Source organism: Meriones unguiculatus, chromosome 1 (assembly GCF_030254825.1).
Source record: "Meriones unguiculatus strain TT.TT164.6M chromosome 1, Bangor_MerUng_6.1, whole genome shotgun sequence".
NCBI classification, from domain to species: Eukaryota; Metazoa; Chordata; class Mammalia; order Rodentia; family Muridae; genus Meriones; species Meriones unguiculatus.
In genome coordinates, this window is record NC_083349.1 from 92,373,721 (window position 1) to 92,394,041 (window position 20,321).

Consider the following 20,321-nt stretch of genomic DNA (forward strand, 5'->3'; position numbering starts at 1 on the left):
GGTTTCTCTCCCTCAAAAAAAAAAAAAAAGTCTTTTGCGTAGACTTAATGTTTTTGCTGTGTTGTCACACCTGCCAAGTAAGTGCACAATTTCTAGGTATTTGTTTTGCACAATTTCTTTTATTTATTTATTTATTTTGGTTTTTCAAGGCAGGGTTTCTCTGTGTAGCTCAGGCTGTCCTGGAACTCACTCTATAAACCACAGACCAGGCGGGCCTTAAACTAACAGAGATCCTCCTGCCTCTGCTTCCTGCGTGCTGAAGTTAAAGGCGTGCAACTCCATGCCCAGCTAGAGTGCACAAGTGTATTCATTCTGGAGTGGAAGCTCATGATCACTCCCTCAAACCTGGAGACTTTGGATGAATGTTCTCAGCCCACTTTTCTGATGAAATCATGTTATGCAAGGGGCTCCTGTCCACGAATCACGTTAATTCCTGACATGTCCATCTGATTTATTTCTGGCCTCCAATGTCATAGTACATATTTATGAGGTCAAAGCATCTGCATTTATAACTTTTGCCTTTATACATTTAGAAATTCCTTCTTTGCTCAAGATTATAACATCAATGCAAGGAATTTCTCAAGTGATCTGTTGGTGATATCACTTCTCTTTGCTTGTGGAAAAGCTGTCCTCCAGAAAGTTCTTTTGTTTCTTTCTATCTTCTAGTAGCGCATTTTTAAAGATTTTAATAGATTGTACTTACTGAAAAATCCTACCAAGCCAAAACAGGAAAAAAAAAAAAAAGATGATGATGATGAAGAATTAGAAGAATTCAATAATCTTGTAGCCATATGGTAAGGAAAAGAATCTAGCTTTGGGTTAAGAGAAAATATAAGTTAAAAGATATATGTATCTATAAATGGTTTTTAGAAATCTACCCATAATTTTTTCTTTAACCACAGATTTAAATTGCCACCTAATGTCACTTCAGCTGCACCTGCAGGAGTGTAAACTGAAAGTAGAGCCTGACTTGGCACAGTGCAAATGTTTAAATAATTAAGAAGGGTGTGAAGTCGCGGCCTTGATGCCTGCTATCTCCCACGGATGCCTTTAAAGACAAAATAGTAAGCATAGCACAGGTGGACATGCAGTCCAGCTGGAAGCCCAGCTCTTCTACTTTTTTACTGAAAGATCTCAGGCTCCTGTTACTTAAAAGCCGTTCTTTCTTGTCTACAGCCAGGGAAACAGATCCGCCTCACTGTGTCGGTGCAGAGATAGGGGGAATCATGGGAGAGTAACACCCAGCAGGGTCCTGACAGGAGGCACAGCACAGCGGGCCCCTGCTGTCATCTTCACAGTCGCGTAAATCCAGCAGGGACTCATTACCTCTTTCGCTAGCTTCTGTCCTTGTTCCACACAGACAGGTTTTTCTTTCATGTCATTCAGTCTTGCTAAAGTTTTGGGGTCATCTCGGAGATCAATCTAATTAGGAGAGATCAATAATGTCCTATAATATTTATTTTAAAAGAAACCAATGCATAGCATCCCATTTAATTGCTACATATTAAAAAAACAAATAAGATCTTAAAGATCCTAATATTCTTGGGGGGATTATTTTTATGTAGAAATATGAGAGGAATTACCAATATGAAACGTATCTAACACATCATTTTCTAATCATGAGGTCCTGTCTGAGAACAATCCCCCAAGGCAACTATAGAGCTTATTCTTAAATGAGTAAAATCAAAGCAAGCCCACCTGAGTTCCTATTAATAAGAAGGGGACATTTGGCGCATATTCCTTTAGTTCTGGTACCCATTCCTCTTTTACATTTTGAAATGAGGCTGGATTTACCACAGAGAAGCATATGAGGAAGACGTCAGTCATGGGATACGATAAAGGCCTCAGCCGATCATAGTCTTCCTATGGGAAAAAAAGGGGGGACATTATTTATACTTTCATGTCTACACGTTAGTAGCAGTAAATACATTAAGTCATGTGGTCAAAAAGTACATCCAGGAATTTATCTCTCCATGAAATAAGATGATTCCACTTGGCTTTGGTTTTCTTCTTCTTCTTTTTTTGTAGAAAATTTTAGTACAATTAACAAATCAAATCAGAACTAGGAATATAGAGGGTTATGGTGCACACTTCTGTAACTCCAGATTCCAGAGGCTAAGACAGATGGGGATTCTAGGCCAGCCCAGGCTATACAGTGAAAGCCCATCTCAAAACACAAAGAGACATACACACATGTGGTGGCGAAAAGGACAGAGGGAGAGAGGGAAGGAGGGGGGAGGGAAGGAGGGAGGGAGAGATACACCACACTGTGATTCCGATAGCTATCACTGTAAAGTTTGCAGGAAGAACCGAGGTGAGCCGGTTGCTGAAGTATTCTAACATAATCACTGAATATGTACTGCAAGGCTCATTGCAGTAGCACAGGTATTGGCCACATGCTCTTCCGTGGACTTCATCTTTAAAGCTGATTCACACACAGAGGCACTGAGGCGAAGAATCTGAAAAGGCAGACAGTCTAAAGATGATGAGCCTCAGACTTGGGGCTCAAATGTGGGGCAGCGCTCTTACTACTTAATGAACCTTCACGAAGACCCTTTATCTTTGCTCTTCTTGTCCTCATCCTCTCTCTGTCTTTCTGTGTGTCTCTCTTTTCTGTCTCTCTCAAAGTCTCTCTCACACACATCCTTTGTGTATATGAAATATGGGTATTTAAAGACAAATGTATATATCACAACCCTTCCTGTTTTTTCTAAATGTTTTCTTGTATATTCTCCAGGGTTGTTTTTTATTTGTTTGTTTGTTTTGTTTTGTTTTGTTTTTCTATTTGCATGTACTTGCCTAGAACTGCACACATCCAAACAGACACACACATGATCAAACAATGCATCCTGCTCTGTGACTGCCTCATCCAGTCTGTCTTGGCCACCTCTCCATACCAAAATATGCTGGACTATTGTATGGGTTAAACTGCTGCTTCATGGCTCTCTTTCTGAGAAGTGTTTTAGTCTCTGCCCAAAATGCTGTGGTTATCTCATTTAGCATGGGCTATTTTTAAGCACAAAATTCTGCTTACATTCAAGCAAGAGAATGGGGTCAGGATTCCATTTCCTCCATGGCTGGACTCCTCTGGTTTCATGGAAAACTGGTTTTGGTATAGACTACCTTCTTAGATGACCCACTCCACTGCTAGAACAGTATAAATATGGAACTCAGAGAGTGTTTTTTAAGAGATCCCCCATTAGTTTCTGCAGCATTAATTTTCCTACAGACAAACTGTCCTTCCGTGTGATCTGACAGTTTGCTCACAGTAACTTTGAATTCCAGCAACTCTCCCCCTGCTTGAGAAGAATTAGTTCCAAAATCCCCACAATTCTAGATTCCAAAATCTGCAGGTGCTCAATTCCCTTCTGTAAAATGGTATGTGTAACCTATACACCTCTGTACAAATTGCTGATACATTGTTTACGGTGCCTTATGAACACAGAGAGTTATCCTATTACATTTCTTAGTGTCTTGGCTAGTTTTATGTCAACCTGATGCAAGCTAGAGTCTCTGGAGAGGAGGGAGCTCAACTGAGAAAATGCCTCCATAAGATCAGGCTGTAGGCAAGCCTGTAGGGGAGTTTTTAAAACTGATTGATTGGGAAGGGCCCGGCCCATTGTAGATGGGGCCATCCCTGGGCTGGTGGTCCTGGGTTCTGTTAAAAAATACAAAAAAACAAAAAACTGGCTGAGCAAGCCATGGGGAGGAAGCTAGTAAGCAGCACCCCTCCATGGCCTCTGCATCAGCTCCTGCCTCCAGGTTCCTGCCCTGTTTGGGTTCCTGTCCTGGCTTCCATCAGTGATAAACTACAATGTGGAAACATAAGCCAAATAAAACCCTTTCCTTCCCAACCTGCTTTATGATCACAGGAATAGAAACTCCAAGTAAGACACTTAGGAAATAATGGGAGAAAGAAAAATCTGCACATGTTATTTTCCCCCAAATATTGTTAATCCACACTTGGCTAAAATTTCATAGTTGGATGTGAAATCTGTACACACTGAGGGCTGGCTGCATAACATCTCAAATTCTTATCTATGGAATTTAACTATTTTTTTGTGAGTCTTCAAATGACAGTATGTTCTACCAGCAGCTTCATTCATATTGCTGGCTCATCAATGGCCGTACACTCTATACCATAGGCAGTGAAAACCTTCACTGGGCATAAACTCTATAGCACAGGCAGTGAAAACTTTTGATATAACGGGACAGTGGGAAAATGCCATCCCCCACCTCTACAATCTTTATGTTTCTTTATATTTTTTTTATTTATTTATTTGATGTGTATGGGTACTTTGCGTGTACGTGTGTGTGTCTGTGTCTATCATCACAGGCATAACTGGTGCCCACAAGGCCAGAAGAGGTGTCAGATGTCCTGGGACTGGAGTTACAGATGGTTGTGAGCTACCATGTGGGTGCCCTACAGAAAGGCTAGTGCTCTTAACCACTGAGCCCCTTCTCCAGCCCCAAGTTTTTACTTACTTTCTGTCTTTATCTTTTTTTTTTTTTTCTTTTCTCTTTGTTTTTTTGAGACAGGGTTTCTCTGTGTGACAGCCCTGGCTGTCCTAGAACTGACTATGTAGACCAGGATGGCCTTGAATTGAGACCCTCCTGTCTCTGCTTCCTGGGCACTGGGATTAAAAGCGTGTGCTACCACACCTGGCCTCAAAGTCTTTACTTTCATTGTGGAAGTTTCTACTTGCTTTTAACTAAATCTGTGCCATGGGTTCAGAAATCATAGGCAATAGTCTAGTTACTCCCAACTTGTTGCACTCTTGCAGTGTTCTCAATTAACTACTTTTCCTATTCTGATCAAAAAGGGTGAAATATAGAGTATCAGTAGTGAGGAAACAAGTAGAGTAGGCTTGAAGCTTGCTATACCCTGGCCAACTTAAAAAGTAGATCAAAATTATAACACAAACAAATAATTCAAGCATTCACTTATCTAAAAAGAAGCCAAACAGATGGCTAATACATACCTGAAAAAAGCTCAACGTCTTCCACAGTGAAGGAAAATGAAGTCAAGATTACACTAAGATCCTACCTCACCTGAGTGAGAATGGCTACCATCAAGAAAACAAAAAGAAGCCACACTGGCAGGGCTGTGGGTGGAGACAGGACCTTTATACTCCCTTAATGGAAATGGAAATTAGTAGTGCCACTAAGAAAAATGGTCAGTAAGTCCTAAATCACACATATACAACCTCGAAGGCCAGAACTACCCTAGGGATAGGTCCACCCATGGTCACCATGGCACTATCCACGGTAGCCAAGTTATAGGGCCAGCCTAGGTCCATCAGAAGGCACATGGCTTAAAAGAAATGTGATGTACATATATTCAATGGACTTTCATTCAACAAAATGTCATTTGCAGGAAAATGGATAGAACTGGAGTTGTCATGTTAAGCAAAATAAGCCAGACAAAGACAACATGATAACTTTCATTTGTGGAAAGTAGTGAGGGACTGTTAGAGTAAGAGACCCAGAGAGAGGGGACGAGAAAAGCGTCTAGTTAGGAGGGAAGATACAACCAAAATATAAATATGAACATACGGAAATGTCACAGCAAAACATGATACAGGCAGTTAGTATGCATTAAAAATTATTATTTTAAAATATAACATGTGAGCTCAGGGGTTAAAAGCACTAGTTCTTACAGAGGACCCAGGTTCAACTCCCAACACTCACATGGCAGCTCATAGCCAACTGCAATTCCAGTCCCAGGGGACTGGACACCCTCTTCTGACCTTTGAGGGTACCTGGCCCACATGTAGCACACAAACATACATGCAGGCAAAACATAAAATAAATCTAAAATAAATTCCAAAAACCTGTTTTGGAAGACCTACTTGAGTGTTAAGTAGTATGATCAATTGCACTGAGCATGTGTCCCATGCTCTGTGGCCTCATCAGTGGCCAACACACAGGAAGACAGAGGGGAAGCCTGCACTCTTAGCATCCTACCCAGCATGGTTTGAAGGGTTGGGTGTTCTCATTAAAAATTGCTCTTCACCCATATTTAGATTTCCAGTTTTCACAGACACAAAAAAATATAGGTATTATCCCCAGGACGAGGAGGAATAGGTGAGAGAAGGCCACTGAAGTGCTCCACAGTGACCCTAGAGCACAAAAGGACTCCCACCATGCTTTAACAGAAGTCCTTTCCCAGGCAAGGCAACTCTCCAATTCCTCTGCAATCCTTGCAAGGTCCCAAAAGTCCCGCACCCCTGGCTTTATCTCCTGTCAGAAGTTTCTTTACTGAGAAATGAAATTTTCTACACTCTCGTCAAGACACCCAAACCACAGTCTGGAGGACAAATGCTTTTCTGAATAACAGGAGAATGAGTGGTTATCACTGTACTAATTGGGCACTCTGGACCACAGCCAGCTTAAGACAACTGAAGACATCAAAGAAATATCTGTCCTTTTCAAGAATGCCAACGTAGATATTTACTGTTCAGTCAAGTTTACTTCATCAGGGAAACAGAAATGGGTACTCTTTCTTTAGGGGGCTGTGAAAAGAGAAAGTAGAACTCAAAGCTCTCTGGCAATGCTTAGTCAGTCACATTCATTCAATACTGATATTTTCCATGACTATGGTGACTCAAGCCTGACTTTTCCTAGTAAAAGACGTGTAAACAACTGGATCAGTTCTTTCTAGGTATCTATGAAATTGCGTCTATGAATAATTACATGCGGGGAGCTGGGGCTAGAAAACAATGAAAATATAAGCTTGTACAGAACGTCTCAGAAGTAAATGATGCTTCTTCAATCTAGACTCCCTAAGATGAGATGCTTCTGCCTGCCATCTTGGGCTAAATAATTAGCAGTTATTTTAAGAATGAGATCTCTCTTGCTTTCATCCAATCTGAGTAATTAGAAGGCTAATAATAGAGAATGAATTAAAAAATAAATTATCCCTCATGCATACTGTACCCGGGACCACATAAAACTGCTTCTCACTATTGTACCATGTCTGCACGAACTTCATGTGAAACGGTGGGTCTGAGAGAAAGGGCATGGAGCTTATGCAGTTTTTCACTCAGGCTAGATACTGTAAACAGAAACACCTCAAGAGTTGTGTGCGGAACAAGCACCCTTACTTTTAAATGACCATTTATCCAAGTCAGAACATTTCTCAACCGAGTCTCCTGTGTCCTCCTAATTAGCAAACCAATTATACATTTTAGTTGTAATTTTTAAAACAAGCATTTGGACATTTAACTAGAACATTCTCAGGAGCACAGCTAAATGTATTATAGGACAAATATCCAACATCAAAATACTGAATTTCATCAACAGGACTTCTGGACTGCTAATGGATTTCTTTAGCTTCGGTAGCCTGGTCTACAAAGTGAACCCTGTCTCAAAAACAAACAAAAAACAAAACCAAAAACTCGTGTTACGACTGCTTATTGGATGGGTTTTGCATTATTGAAAACCAGAACTGATAAAAAAAAAATCATACACTTAGCATGTGACAAGAACCCCGACAAGAGAATGCACTCGGAGAGATAACAAAAGACATACAGGAGCAACGTGAACTAAAGCGGTGCCCTACCAGGCTCCTGCACTCCTGCACAAGCCGCCCCTCTTCCACTCCATCCTTGATCAATCATGAAGACCTGGGCATTCCCTCCCTGGCCTTTAAATATCTGTTTACAATAAATATCCAAAGTACAAATATCCCATCAGCCACTGGCACCAGACAAGCTGCCTCTGCTGTGCGTTGCCAGTGACCATCCCATCACCCTGGCCGGTCCACGGCCACCGCAGATATTCGCTGAGATTACACTGCGTGACCATGTCCTAGGGACACACACACACACGAATAAGGGACTTAACTGTACCTTGTGGAGCCTATCATTTAGTTGGACATTCAAGACATAAACAGAGAAGGATGGTCATCTACAACAATAGAACAGACAGAGGTTGAAGCTACATCAAGGGAATAGATAAATGCTTAATCCAAGAGACACCATTAAACAGCTCCAAAGTGCTCAGGATGTGCTATCATCAACAGCGACATGAAGAAAGGACAAGACCCAAACTCCAATTTATAGAATCTGTTAGAAACATCTACGAAGTTCTCTCATGAAGATGTGTGTTTAAAAATCAGGCCGTGGGATTAAATGGATCTACAATGCACCTGGCAACCCACTAGGGCTCTGAAGACCAGAAAGCCACAGCCCAAAAGGGGTGAAACTGCAGGCGACCGTGGAAGTACACTTAAGGTTGGCCCCAGCGAAGACTGCATGGGTGGGGAGTGACACTCAAATGTCCAACAGCCGGAGCTCTCAGAAAGTGCATGGCAAGGCAGGCAAGCTGTGTGTGAACGGGTCAGAACGCTGCGTGTTCCACATTGGTGATATACTCAGAAGAAACTTCTCAGAACACGGTGTGAGTCGCTCCTTGCAGCTGGAGCGGCCTGAACTCACGCCGAGTGAGGCCTCCGTCGCGCCTCTCCTGGGGCCCCCAGTTTCTCTGTAAAATGAGAGGTTGTCAGTGACAAATGCTTCGAAGGCCAGAAAAATGCTGCTGCGACAAACCACACTCCTCAGCCATCGGGACACGGTCCATTATCAGAGTGTACAAGCTTCCCTCTGTGACGGGCTGGAATGAGAAAGCGGGACCACAGAGGGCCAATTCTTTCAGGCAAGCCCCAGCCTCTAAGTCCAAACAGCTGCCGATTATTCTCGGAGACAGAAAAGCTGTCTAACGACCGTGAACGCCCTGACAACTGTGGCTCTGCTATACAGGGAGCAGCAACTGTCACTTCCAATGCCTGCAGCAGGCACCCCTGCCTGAAACATCTGTTTCGAATGCGTAGCCCAAATTAGGCTCCCTGCCCTCTGGAAACACCCCAGCCCTCAAAGGGTGCCATGGGAGGCCAAGTGGGCTCAGGCTCTATGGTAACAATAGCTTTGGAAACTTCATTTTCTTTGTATAGTCAGTTTGTCACTTTTGAGTTTGTTTCCTATCTAACTTTGTCAAATAAAAATAGCATCGTTTTTTCCCCCTGAACTAGTGGTAGAGCCCGTGCCCAGCATGACCATCATGGTGCACGGTTCGATTCTCCAGCACCACAAGAAAACAAATAAACCAGAGTAACTGTTCTGGGGCGGGAGAGATGGCTCAGACTTTAAAACTACACACTGTTCTTCCGGAGGCCCTGAGTTCCGTTCCCAGGACCCTCACCAGGCAGCTTATGGTGGCTCCAGGAGGATATGATGCCTCTGCCCTCCGTGGACACCCGCACTCCTGTGCACATAATACCCCACGCTCTCACTGCACACACGGAACTAAAAATAAAGATTGATCTTTAAAAAAAAGAAGCAATCCTCCGGCTGGGTGTGTAGCTCGGTGGTGGGTGCTCACAGTGTGGATGAGGTCCTCAGCACTGTGAACAGCACAGAAACTGGGCCGAGGGCCCGTGCGCCTTGGGGACGACCTTGGTGAATACGCTTCAAAGCTCATTTCCAGTGAGTTTTCGGAGGTCACCTACTTCCTTTTGACTGCCTCCAGCTACCGCAAGACCAGAGGAAATTTGGGGAGGAGAAATGATTTTTAGGGTGCTAAAAATTCCTAAGAAGTGATTGTTTTTCAAACCCTTTTTGTGTGTTTGGTCTCTTTCTCTTCCTACTTTTTTAACCTTCACTTTAGTTATGAGACAGCAGTTGTAATTCATGGGCCGGATTAGCTCTAGTCAAAGAATTACTGAACTTGAGGGTTTGCATTCTGACTTCTAAAGTGTCTCATCTGTGTGTGTGTGTGCGTGTGTGTGTGTGTGTGTGTGTGTGTGTGTGTTAACAAGTGAGTTTCCCCCATTATTTTACCAATTATTCTGGAGCTCTGGACTCAAACTGTGGGCTTCTCCATCAATACCTTCTTTGTGGCCACTTGACTGATCCTAACACCAGTTTTAGCCCAAAAGGACAGGAAATGTACCTGATGAGGCAGGGCAGAGTAGCACCCAGCAAGGACCTTCATGACCGGTACTTCCTCTCTCTTAAAGGAGAGGACTAAACCAGCAGGTCCCTTGCATCTCTGCCTTTCTCTCTGTGAACAGCCGTAGGGAAAGACTTGTGCTCCTAGATAAGGCTCAAGTCTCAGGGTTCTGTTTTATCTGAGCTGACCCCACAAGGCATAGGATGAAGCCTCAGCTAAACACGGCCCTCCGTCCAGCAAGCTTCCTTTCCCCATCTGTGGGCGACAGTAAATATAGCACACACATGTTGAGAGAGGAGAGCCGAGTAAGTGCTTTGAGCTCTTCTTGCAGACCAGCTGAGCCACCGCTCTGTCTTTTGTGCAGGGTGAGGTGACTCCCCTGGTTGGAGAGGTTTGGGAGCTGAAATTCTACACTGCCGGGAGCTATAATTACAGTGCCTTCTACTAAAACAGAGGTCAGCTGGCCTCCAGCACCAGGAAAAGAGTTCTATGTCTATACTCACTCTTGGGTATATGTCTTGCTTGACTTTCTGGCAGGAATTTCACGTTGGGATCATGTATTCATTCACTCACTCACTCACTCACTCACTCACTCACTCACTCATTCACTCCCTTCCTCCAACATATGCCTGGCAACAAGGTGCTGAGTGTGGTGACCACACCAGTGAGAAGCAGGTGTGAATCCTGCTCTCCTGCAGAACATGAGGGAGTTAGCAAGGGGCTTTCAGTTAGGCGGTACAACTCTGTCTGGAGTGGGGCTGGAGAGATGGCTCAGTGGTTGAGAGCACTGTTTGCTCTTCCAAAGGACCTGGGTTCAATTCCCAGCACTTACATGGCAGCTCACAACAGACTGTAATTCCCATTCCAAGGGATATGACACCTTCACACTAAAACACATAAAATAAAGTTAAATAAAAAATTAAAAACAACTCTGTTTGGAGGAAGCCGGGAGGCCGGGAGTTGCTTTGATTGTTTAAGTAAAAGTGGGGCCTCTTTGGGCATTCTGGGGTTGCTCTCCTGGATCCCACACAACTACTGAGTACAGGCATTCAGAAACATGAAAACAACTTTGTAATTACATGCATGACTCTAGGACCTGCTATGATTGAATAGATAAGCATAACTGATTCCTTTTGGTTTTTGTTTGTTTTTAAGCAGGGTTTAAATTCTTCCTTCCTTCCTTCCTTCCTTCCTTCCTTCCTTCCTTCCTTCCTTCCTTCCTTCCTTCCTTCCTTTCTTTCTTTCTTTCTTTCTTTCTTTCTTTCTTTCTTTCTTTCTTTCTTTCTTTCGTTGTTCAAGACAGCGTTTCTCCATGTAATCCTAGCTGTCCTGGAACTCACTCTGTAGACCAGGCTGGCCTCAAAATCACAGTAATTCACCTGCCTCTGCCTTCCAAATGCTGGGATTAAAGGTGTCACCACTGCACAGCTTTTAAATAAATTTTCTAGGATGATAATCCCAGTGCAAACTGAAGGAGAGAAACAATTTTGTTCAAAGCATTGGAACATCTCAGGGTGACCTGCCATTGCCCAAGGTCGCAGGCTGCTTGCAATATTGCTCTTAGCATGCAAATGGCTAATAAAAATATGATTATGTCAGTCACTTCAGTGACTGCTGCATTTATGGCAATCCTTCAGATACCTGAGTACAGAATTATGCTTTCAGGACTATTCCACTCTAGGAATTTAGTACCAAGGTAAGTGAGTTCACGATGGATTGCTTTCCCCATATCACTCCTTCATACTCTAGAACGTTAAACATTGACTTAAAATCATGAGCCTAAAGAAGCGCCATCATCTGCAGATCTCACTTGGAATAAACAGAAGATAAACATTTGTTACAAAATGGGGGTGGGGAGCCGGTTCTGATGAAGTTGGGGTACTGAGTCGGGAAGAGTTGCCCCAAGGGTAATGGGCACAGAGTGGGGCAGGCGCTGGAAGGGGCAGGCTCGGGGACTAGCGGAAGGTTAGAAAGACGGATTCTGGCAGGGAGAGCTTGGGGTCTGAGAGCAGGTTTAGAGGCCTGATGGACCCTGATGCCCTGCGAAAGGCCATGGGGACAGAGAGCTGGACAGGGAGTCAACTCGAACCACTGGAGTCATGGACTCTCATTAAACCTGGAGGCAGGGGTATCCCAGAATCGGACATTCCCTTAATACTGGAGGTGAACAAGGACACAGATAGGCTGTTACTGGTGCTGGAGGCTGAAGACGGTGGCCTGGATCAAGAGGAAGCAGCTGGCCCCAGAGAACTGGTGGCGTCTCCATCCAGTCAAGAGGCAAATTCCTCTATGACAGGTCAGACATGGGGTTCTTGCTAGCACAAGAGGGCAATTGGTAGATTTTACAGAGCAGAGGGGGAGGAAACCGGAGGCAAGTGCTGGCTCTGCTAGGCTTGGAACATCTTACAGGTAGCTCCAGACAGACCTCTGTACTGCCCCTTCTGGCTGAATCAGAACCTCCCAAGGTTGACACCTCTGAACTAAATTCAGTTCTCAAATCTGAAACTCAGGAGTTTGCTGCCTCAATAAAAGAAAATGCTACCCACTCAAGCTGCCCAAGCTAGAAACCCAGAAATCCTTGGGAGTGACTCAAAGGCACACAGGAATCCAAGCACACATTTCCAGCCAGCCGACTGCTCAGGAGCACCAGTCTCCTTCTGTCCTCCACCCTCTGCACACTTCCTCACTGGGCAGCACTGCCTCGCTTTCTAAGCTTCGGTCTGTAAATCATTTCATGTGACAGAGCTCGGAGGGATGCTCGATTCAGATCTCTCACCTGTCACCGGGCACTTCCACTGCTCCTGTTCCCGCACACCAAACAGTAGTGCCTCTTTTCTTCTCCTCACCCCCTGGGGATGCCCCAAGAGCAGGTCTGCAGTGTCTGATATCAGGTATCTCTCGTAGGAGGTGAGACCAGGAAGCTGTCTACAGCCAGGTCATGGGTAGCTGGCCCTGTGCTAGCTGGAGCTGGAGAAAGTAGATTAACTGTCTGAACTCTCAAGCGTCATGCTAATTTGTTCGGTTGCTACTGTCACTTTTAAGGAGGAATCAAATTGGCTCCTGAGACCAGGACTATTCCTCTGTGGAAGGATGTTCACTCTAGACTCACTCAGAAGTGACCTCATAGCCCAGGGGCCTCACACTGAGATACTCCCAGCATTTTGGCTCTTCTGCTGTTTCCCCTCAGCCTTGACATCATCTTGGCATTTATGCTGCCAAGTGCAGAGGACACTGTCTATCCAGTACCCTTGTACTTCCCTTCTCTCCTGAACCCTGATTCAGCTCAAGGCCCGCCCTTTTCCAGTTAGACACATAAGCCTGGGGAGCCTGATCCCATCCTGGGCTAGAGAAAGGCCATACTTGGGTTAAACTAAATGGTGAGCTCTACTCCCTGCCCCTGCTTCTTGCATGGGCATGTGACCTAAACTGTCCAATCAGAATGAAGCAAAACTTGACCTGTCCTAGATGCTCTTGCCTCTCCTGCTGCTCCTTTCACATCCCTTCTGTCACTCTCTCCAAGAGGTAAGGATTTACCAAGCATGGGCCCAATCTCTGCAGTGCACGGAGTCAGGCCAGGGTGTCCTTAGCAATGGGTCAGTGCCTGTCTTGTGTCCCTATTCACCTCTAGTTCTCAAAGAAGCCTGGGAAGTCTTTGAAAAAGTCTAATTCTGTATATGTGACAACTGAGTCACAGAACCTGTGCCTGTCTCCAAGACCTCCCCCCCCCCGCGGTATTATTTCTTAATAACACAGTGACAGAACTACCTGTTGTGTTAGGCATTGTGAGAAACCTAGAACTTAAAGTCCACGGGAGCGCTGGGATGCAGCTAGGCTGGTAGAGCGCTTGCTTAGCACGTGAGAAGCCCCGGGGCTACATCACCAATGCCACATACGCCATTGGCCATGCACATGCCTGGGCTCCAGCCCTCAGGAGACAGGGGCCTGGGGCTCAGAATGCTATATGCAGTCCACACTCTTGAGCATGGCTTACCCTCCCGGCACGTGTGAGACACCACCCCACCCCAGCGCTTAGTTGCCTTCTTCAGCTCTGACCCTGTTGTACTGTAATGTCCATGGAGTCCTGCAGTCTTGGGAGGGCTACCCGGTTCTTGCTTTCACGTAAGCTCCAACCATCCCCCTGGGCTTCACCATCAGCCCAGGGCTGCCCCCCCCCCCCACTTACTGGAGAGAAAACAGGGGCTCAAGGAAACTCATCACTCATCCAGTATTACATGAACAGATGAGCAGAACTCTAGGCCAAACAAAGTTTTCTAACCAGAGAGTTTTTGCCAGCAGTGCATCACAGGTTTGAGACACTGACCTTCCGAACCTGAGCTGGGCTTACTAGCTGCCTGGTCTCCGGGATATCACTTTTCGTTTCCTTTATCTAGACTACTAAAGTGCCTCACAATGGGTGAGGCGGGGGACATTAAGAGCTGGGGTACGAAAGGCCCTTAGCACATGGTGGCTGCTAGTCTGCAACCATCCCCCCAGCTTCGTCTCCTCCACTCAGCGTCAGATATGAGGCAGAGGTGCGAATAGGTGTGTGTGCGCGTGTGCGTGTGTGTGAACTGTGGGTGAAATTGACTTTGAGAACTTGGAAACGCTTTGCTAAATCAATATACCTATCTTTAAAATTGTGCTCGGGGCAGCCAGGTGGCAGTGCCACACACCTTTGATCCCAGGGCTTTGGAGGCAGGGGCAGACAGATCTCTGAGTTCGAGGCCAGCCTGGTCTACAAAGTGAGTCCAGGACATCCAAGGCTACACAGAGAAACCCTGTCTCAAAAATAAAAGTGCTCCTGGGGCTAGGGAGAGAGCTTAGTCAGTCAACTCTTCACTTACAAGTATGGAAATCTTAGTTCTATCCCTACAACCCACCTTAAAAAGCTGGATGTGGTGCCGTAATCTCAGCACTGGAGAGGCAGAGACGGGCAGATCTCTCACTGGCCAGAAAGGCCCTGCCTCAAAAGTAGGGCAGATGTTACCTCAGGAATGACGCCTGAGGTTGACCTCTGGCTGTCGTACACACGTACACAAATAGGAATGTTCACCCACACAGCCTTTGTTCAGCCAGGCCAGCCTGGCTTTCCCACTGGAAAGACCCTAGTTAGGGAGATACACATGTAACACTGACTAAGAGCCAGTGACAAAACCAAGGCAGCACCTCAGCAGATGAGTAACCGGCAACCTTTAGAAATGGCAGATAAACAGCCTCTGGGTGTATGGGGGCTTCAAGTCTGCTCTTGGCGAATTGTTTTTGGAGACGGTCTCTTGCAGCCAGACTGTCACTCCTCAAATGTGATAGGTATCTGAGGATGACCTTGAACTTCTGACCTTCTAGCCTCCATGTCCTCCAGGGTTGGGATTACAGGTTTGTAACACCCAGGCCTGACGCATGCTAGACAAGTGTTCTACCAATCCTTATACAGCCTCGGAGGCAGGGTCATCCTCCTCACTCCTTACTCCTCCCTCCCTCCAGGGCAGTGAAAGGCAGCAGCCAAACTCTAGGTGACTCAGTGACCAAACTGTCTCAGAAGCAAAGGGCTTTTCAAGTTTGTAAAGTGTTTTCTATTGTAATGTTAATATTGATGTGTGATCTTGGGGATAAATAAGAAAGAAAAGGTTGTGGCTTAACCGTGACATGTTTGTGTGTCAAACTGATAAGGGGTGAGTTGTGCTGGCTAGTTTAATGTGAGTGTGACACAAGCTGGAGTCATCTGTGAGGAGAAGAACATGCCTCCGTAAGACAGGGTACAGGTCAGCTTGTAGGGCATTTTCTTAATAGTGATTGATGTGGGAGGGTCCAGTCCATTGTGGGTGGAGCTACCACTGGGCTGGTGGTCCTGGATTCTACAAGAAAGCAGGTTAAGCCAGACAGTAAGCAGCTTTCCTCCATGGCCTCTGAATCAGCTCCTTCCTGCCTCCAGGTCCTTCCCATTTGAGTTTCTGCCCTGACTTCCTTTAATGATAGACTATGATGTGGTCACGTAGGCCGAATAAACCCTATCCTCTCCAAGTGGCTTTTGGTCATGGTGTTTTATCACAGCAACAGTAACCCAAACTAGGACAGTCTTGACCCAAAGCAAGAAGTTCTCTTTCCTGCCTTCCAGTATCAACCACACAGCACACAGTTAATGTAAGAGGTCCCAACAGGTTCTCCAGCCGCTGGCAATAGGCTACCTTTTGAGATTTGAATGAATGGAAATCTGTGTTTGTTAGTCACCAGTAGGGCTGGTGACTAAGGTGACTGGGGGACATGAAAGCAACCAAATCTAATCAAGGTGACTCAACTGCAATCAAAGAAAGCTGCAACCTAAAAGACAGTCTTTGGGACTGCATGAAAAACATGTTCACTGGAAAGTCATGGTCTGTAAGGGTCCTAGAGTCCAGTCACAGCTAGGATACATTAGCATTCCAGTTGCCATGAGAACGATCTGGGCTTGGTGGGCACAGATGCCTGTCACTCGAAAGCCGGGTTCTCACGTGGAAGGAAAAGGCCGTGATGTGGTCCCAGAACCCGAAGGACAAAATCTCTGAGACAACCAATGACTTTTGCTCCAAAGCCTGAATGCCAAGCGAGCTTCTTAGAGATTCATTTCCCAGTGTCTTGAGGCAGGCGCTGCAAAGGAACCGCTGCTGGAATATATTTATGTTTCTAATTATATAGGGGGACGACTTCAGCTAGAGCCCAGCTGACTGAACATACATTTATCTCCTCTCTCTCCAGAGTCCTCTAAGATGTACTGTGATTTTTTTTTTTTTAAAGCATAAAGCCACATTGGAAAAAAACCAATAGGAAGGAAGACAACAAACCATGAAATTTTAGAATCTAGGGGCAAAGAGAACAAAGTGAACCAACTTAGCAGACCCAGAGTGGCAGCTGCTGGGCCAGCAGAGTGGGACACAGGGGCAGCTGGCTGCAATATCACCATGCCACAGGGGGCTGAAGGTGTAAGGGCTGGAGCAGTGTGCTCTTCTGGATGTAGGACAAAGGTTAAGTCATGGTTTAATTTCTGACCCCTTTCTCTACCACGATACACTCTTTAATCTTGCAAAAGGTGAAGAGGATGTGCTTAAAATTAAGGCCCCCCAAGCTGCTTTTTCCACTTGCCTCCCGGGACACTAATAACTCTGTAAGAGCCCTTGGGCTGGAGAACTGATAATTCTTTTCTGGAGACTATGGTCCTACCACTAGAGGAAAGGCAAAAACCTACTGACTTTACAGAGTTTTAGATAGGTCACAATATAATCATGGTTCTCAAATGCAAGTGGAGGAAGTACGGTGGTGTTCTCCCAAGAGAACATATGTCAGCATCTGGAGACATTTTACTGCCACAGCTGGAAGATGGTACTATTAGCATCTATGGGGAAGATATCCAGATGGTCCTTCGAAACATCCTATAGCATAAGAGACAGTGTCCTCCCAATAAAGAATACCAGGTCAGCCCATATTTATTGAGAAACCCTGACCTACAAGCAGACCCCTCATACACCTGTCTCCCACACGCTAAGCGTGAGTAAGCGTCTGCAGAAATGCCAATTAACCTTCTTGAGTGGCAGGGGTTGAGATGAGAGCCTACACAGAGACAAAACCTTCTAAAGAACAAAGACACAAGAAAGCAAGGTCCATTCAAAGGACCAAGGTATATCTCCAGCAAGCACCCTGTAGAAACACAGATGTGGGACTCGATGAGACTTTACTGTGCTAGAGTCAACCACTCCCTAACGTATTACAGGACAGTCACTGGACCCAGTCACTCCGCAATGTACATTCAGTCACTCACTAATGTACTCCACAGTCACTCCACGCAGTCAGTCCCTAATGTATAGCAGTCCCTACACTCAGTCAGTCCCTAACATATAACATATGCCTCCTGGATCTGCAGGACATACGGTCTAAGACTCTCTGACACAGGGAATTATGGATGGTATCCAAACCTAATATACTATATTTCCCCTATATACACATACCTATGATAAAGTTCAATTTATAAATTAGGCAAAACAAAAGATCAAAACAAATAATAAACTATATCCATATACCACAGTTAATACAACCTCAAAGGAATTCGCATTAACATTCTTAGAGAAATCACAGAAGGTAGTTAATCAAAACATAAACCAAACGCTGGATGTGGTGGTGCAAGCCTTTAATCCCAGCACTTAGGAGGCAGAGACACATTGATCTCTGAGTTTGAGGTCAGCCTGATCTATGGAATGAGTAAGGCCAGCCAGGGCTACATAGTGAGACCTTGTTTCCAAGAGCAAAACCCCTAGAAGAGTGACAGAGGCGGGAAAAAGGAACATCCAGAAAACAAGAAAGGCCCTTGAACATTAAAAATAGAATCACACTTGAAAAACAAAATAGGGATACAGTGGTAAATAATAAAATTGAGGAAATAAACCTAAAATAGAGCAAAAAGACACAGAGAAAGTAAACTCTAAGGAAACTAAGAAGACATTCCAGGAACTCTGGCCTTGAATCTAGGTAACAGAAGTGAAGAAACAGGAAGTGAAGAAATTAAGCAAAAAGTTTCCCAGAAGCAAAATACAAATTTCTAGACTGTAGTGGTGCGATTGCCAGCTGCCAGCTGGACCCTTCCCGACAGCTCGTGTCTGTGGCATTTCAGGAGGGTCAAATCAAAGGTCCTGACTGTTTCCTGAGCCAGGTTCCTGAAGACGATCAAGAACCCAGCTGGTATGACACTCAAAGAGCATAACAGAAACTAGAAGAAAACAAAGCAATGCCTTTGAGATTCTGAGGAAGAAAACAGCCAGTCACCTCAAAACAAACAACAACAAAAAGCCTATGAGGTCTGGCGGTGGTGACGAACACACTAGGTTCGAAGCCAGCCTGGTCTACAGAGGGAGTTCCAGGACAGACAGGGCTACACAGAGAAACCCCGCCTAGGGTGGGGGTAGGGGAGGACACAGAACAAACAAACAAAACCTATTAGATGTCAAAAAACTTGCCATGGATGAACCTTCACTCAGGAAACTGATTAAAATACATCCCTCATCACACGAGGAACTTAAGGAGAAGCCGGGAAACCCTGAACACGGGAACCGAGCTAAGGGATAAGACAAACACAAGTGTGCCGCCTGTGCGAGGCACCAGGCCACCAGGAGCGGGCGGCAGGCTCAGGAGGGACATGCCCAAAGAGAGGCTGCCAGGATGTTGGACGTAGGTGACTGCAGGGAGGGTAGGCTGAGGGTGAAAGAGTGAGGCACGGAGTGAAGACTAAGCGAGTGTAGACGACAACCCCCTGCTACACATAAGCACAGGGCAGAGATGGGTGGTGAGTGTGGCACCCCGCGTGGCCCGGCCGCGTCCGCCGAGTCCCAAGCATAAGCACCCATCGCGGGTCAGGCTGAATTTATGAAACGGCCACCGGAGAGAGTACCTGGGAAATGGCTAGCATCAAGAGAGAGCTGGAGTATTCGTGGTGTGGAGTGCAGACAAAATGTTTGTCACCAAATAAGCAGCTGGATGTAGACAGTGGCTAGCACAAGGGAGGGGACACGTCCTTGTTCTAGGAGAGGCATGGAGACAGCTTTTGTTTCTCCTTAATGGGCCCTCTCAGGACTGCTGACTCTTAAGCCATCTGCATTTAAACTCTAATAAAAATAAAATGACTGAAAAAAAAAACTCAATAAAGAAGTAAATTTCTAAAATCATTCAGTATCATTGAGAACCAATTGCTTTGACTATTTCGTTCCCGTTTATTACACGAGTGTACATTTTAACGCTGTAATCATTGCAGTTTATAGTGTTCATCCATGCTTTTCACACTACATGCATCATTAGCTTTCTACATTTCTTTACATTTTTGTGAAGGCAGATTTTAATGGCTGCTATTATCCTAAGAGACGCTGTCCTGTGCTTAACAATCGTCTTTTCACCACTCATCATGTGTTCACAAATGGTCACTGCTGTAAGTCACGCTGCGAAGAATACCATTTTGTGTAACTCTATGTACTCTGATTGTTTTCTTGTTATAAACTCACAGACATGGATCGATGAAAATTCAAGGAGCTTTGTCGAGTCTCTTCACGCTATCTGGGACGGCTTTTACTCCCAAGAATGTGGTGTGTCCAACCCTTTGTTGAATCAACACCACACTGTCATCTACAAAGTTTGCACCCAAGAACTTCATAACTGGGTCAAACAAAAGTCTCTCACACTGACAAAGATCTCAGAATGTTTTAAATCAGTTTATAAATTTTTTCTGGGTCACATTTATAGCTATCTTGGGTTACATGCATCCCACAGGCCATAGGTTGGCCATGCTTGGTAGATGATTAACTTCTGGCTCTTGGCTATCACCATTTCATATTTACGTAACTTGGCTGGAGTTTTGATTGGCT

At 45.1% G+C, this 20,321-nt stretch overlaps 1 protein-coding gene across 1 annotated transcript in view; it reads right to left on the bottom strand.

The window, feature by feature from the left end:
* The window catches only part of Rhoq (ras homolog family member Q), a 35,280-nt gene that overhangs the window by 3,808 nt on the left and 11,151 nt on the right, over positions 1-20,321 (bottom strand). The window contains exons 3-4 of the mRNA XM_021643578.2: positions 1,699-1,863; positions 1,327-1,422 (exon numbers count right to left, since the gene is read on the bottom strand). Coding sequence (XP_021499253.1) covers positions 1,327-1,422; positions 1,699-1,863 — 261 coding nt within the window. The remainder of the gene's footprint in view (positions 1-1,326; positions 1,423-1,698; positions 1,864-20,321) is intronic.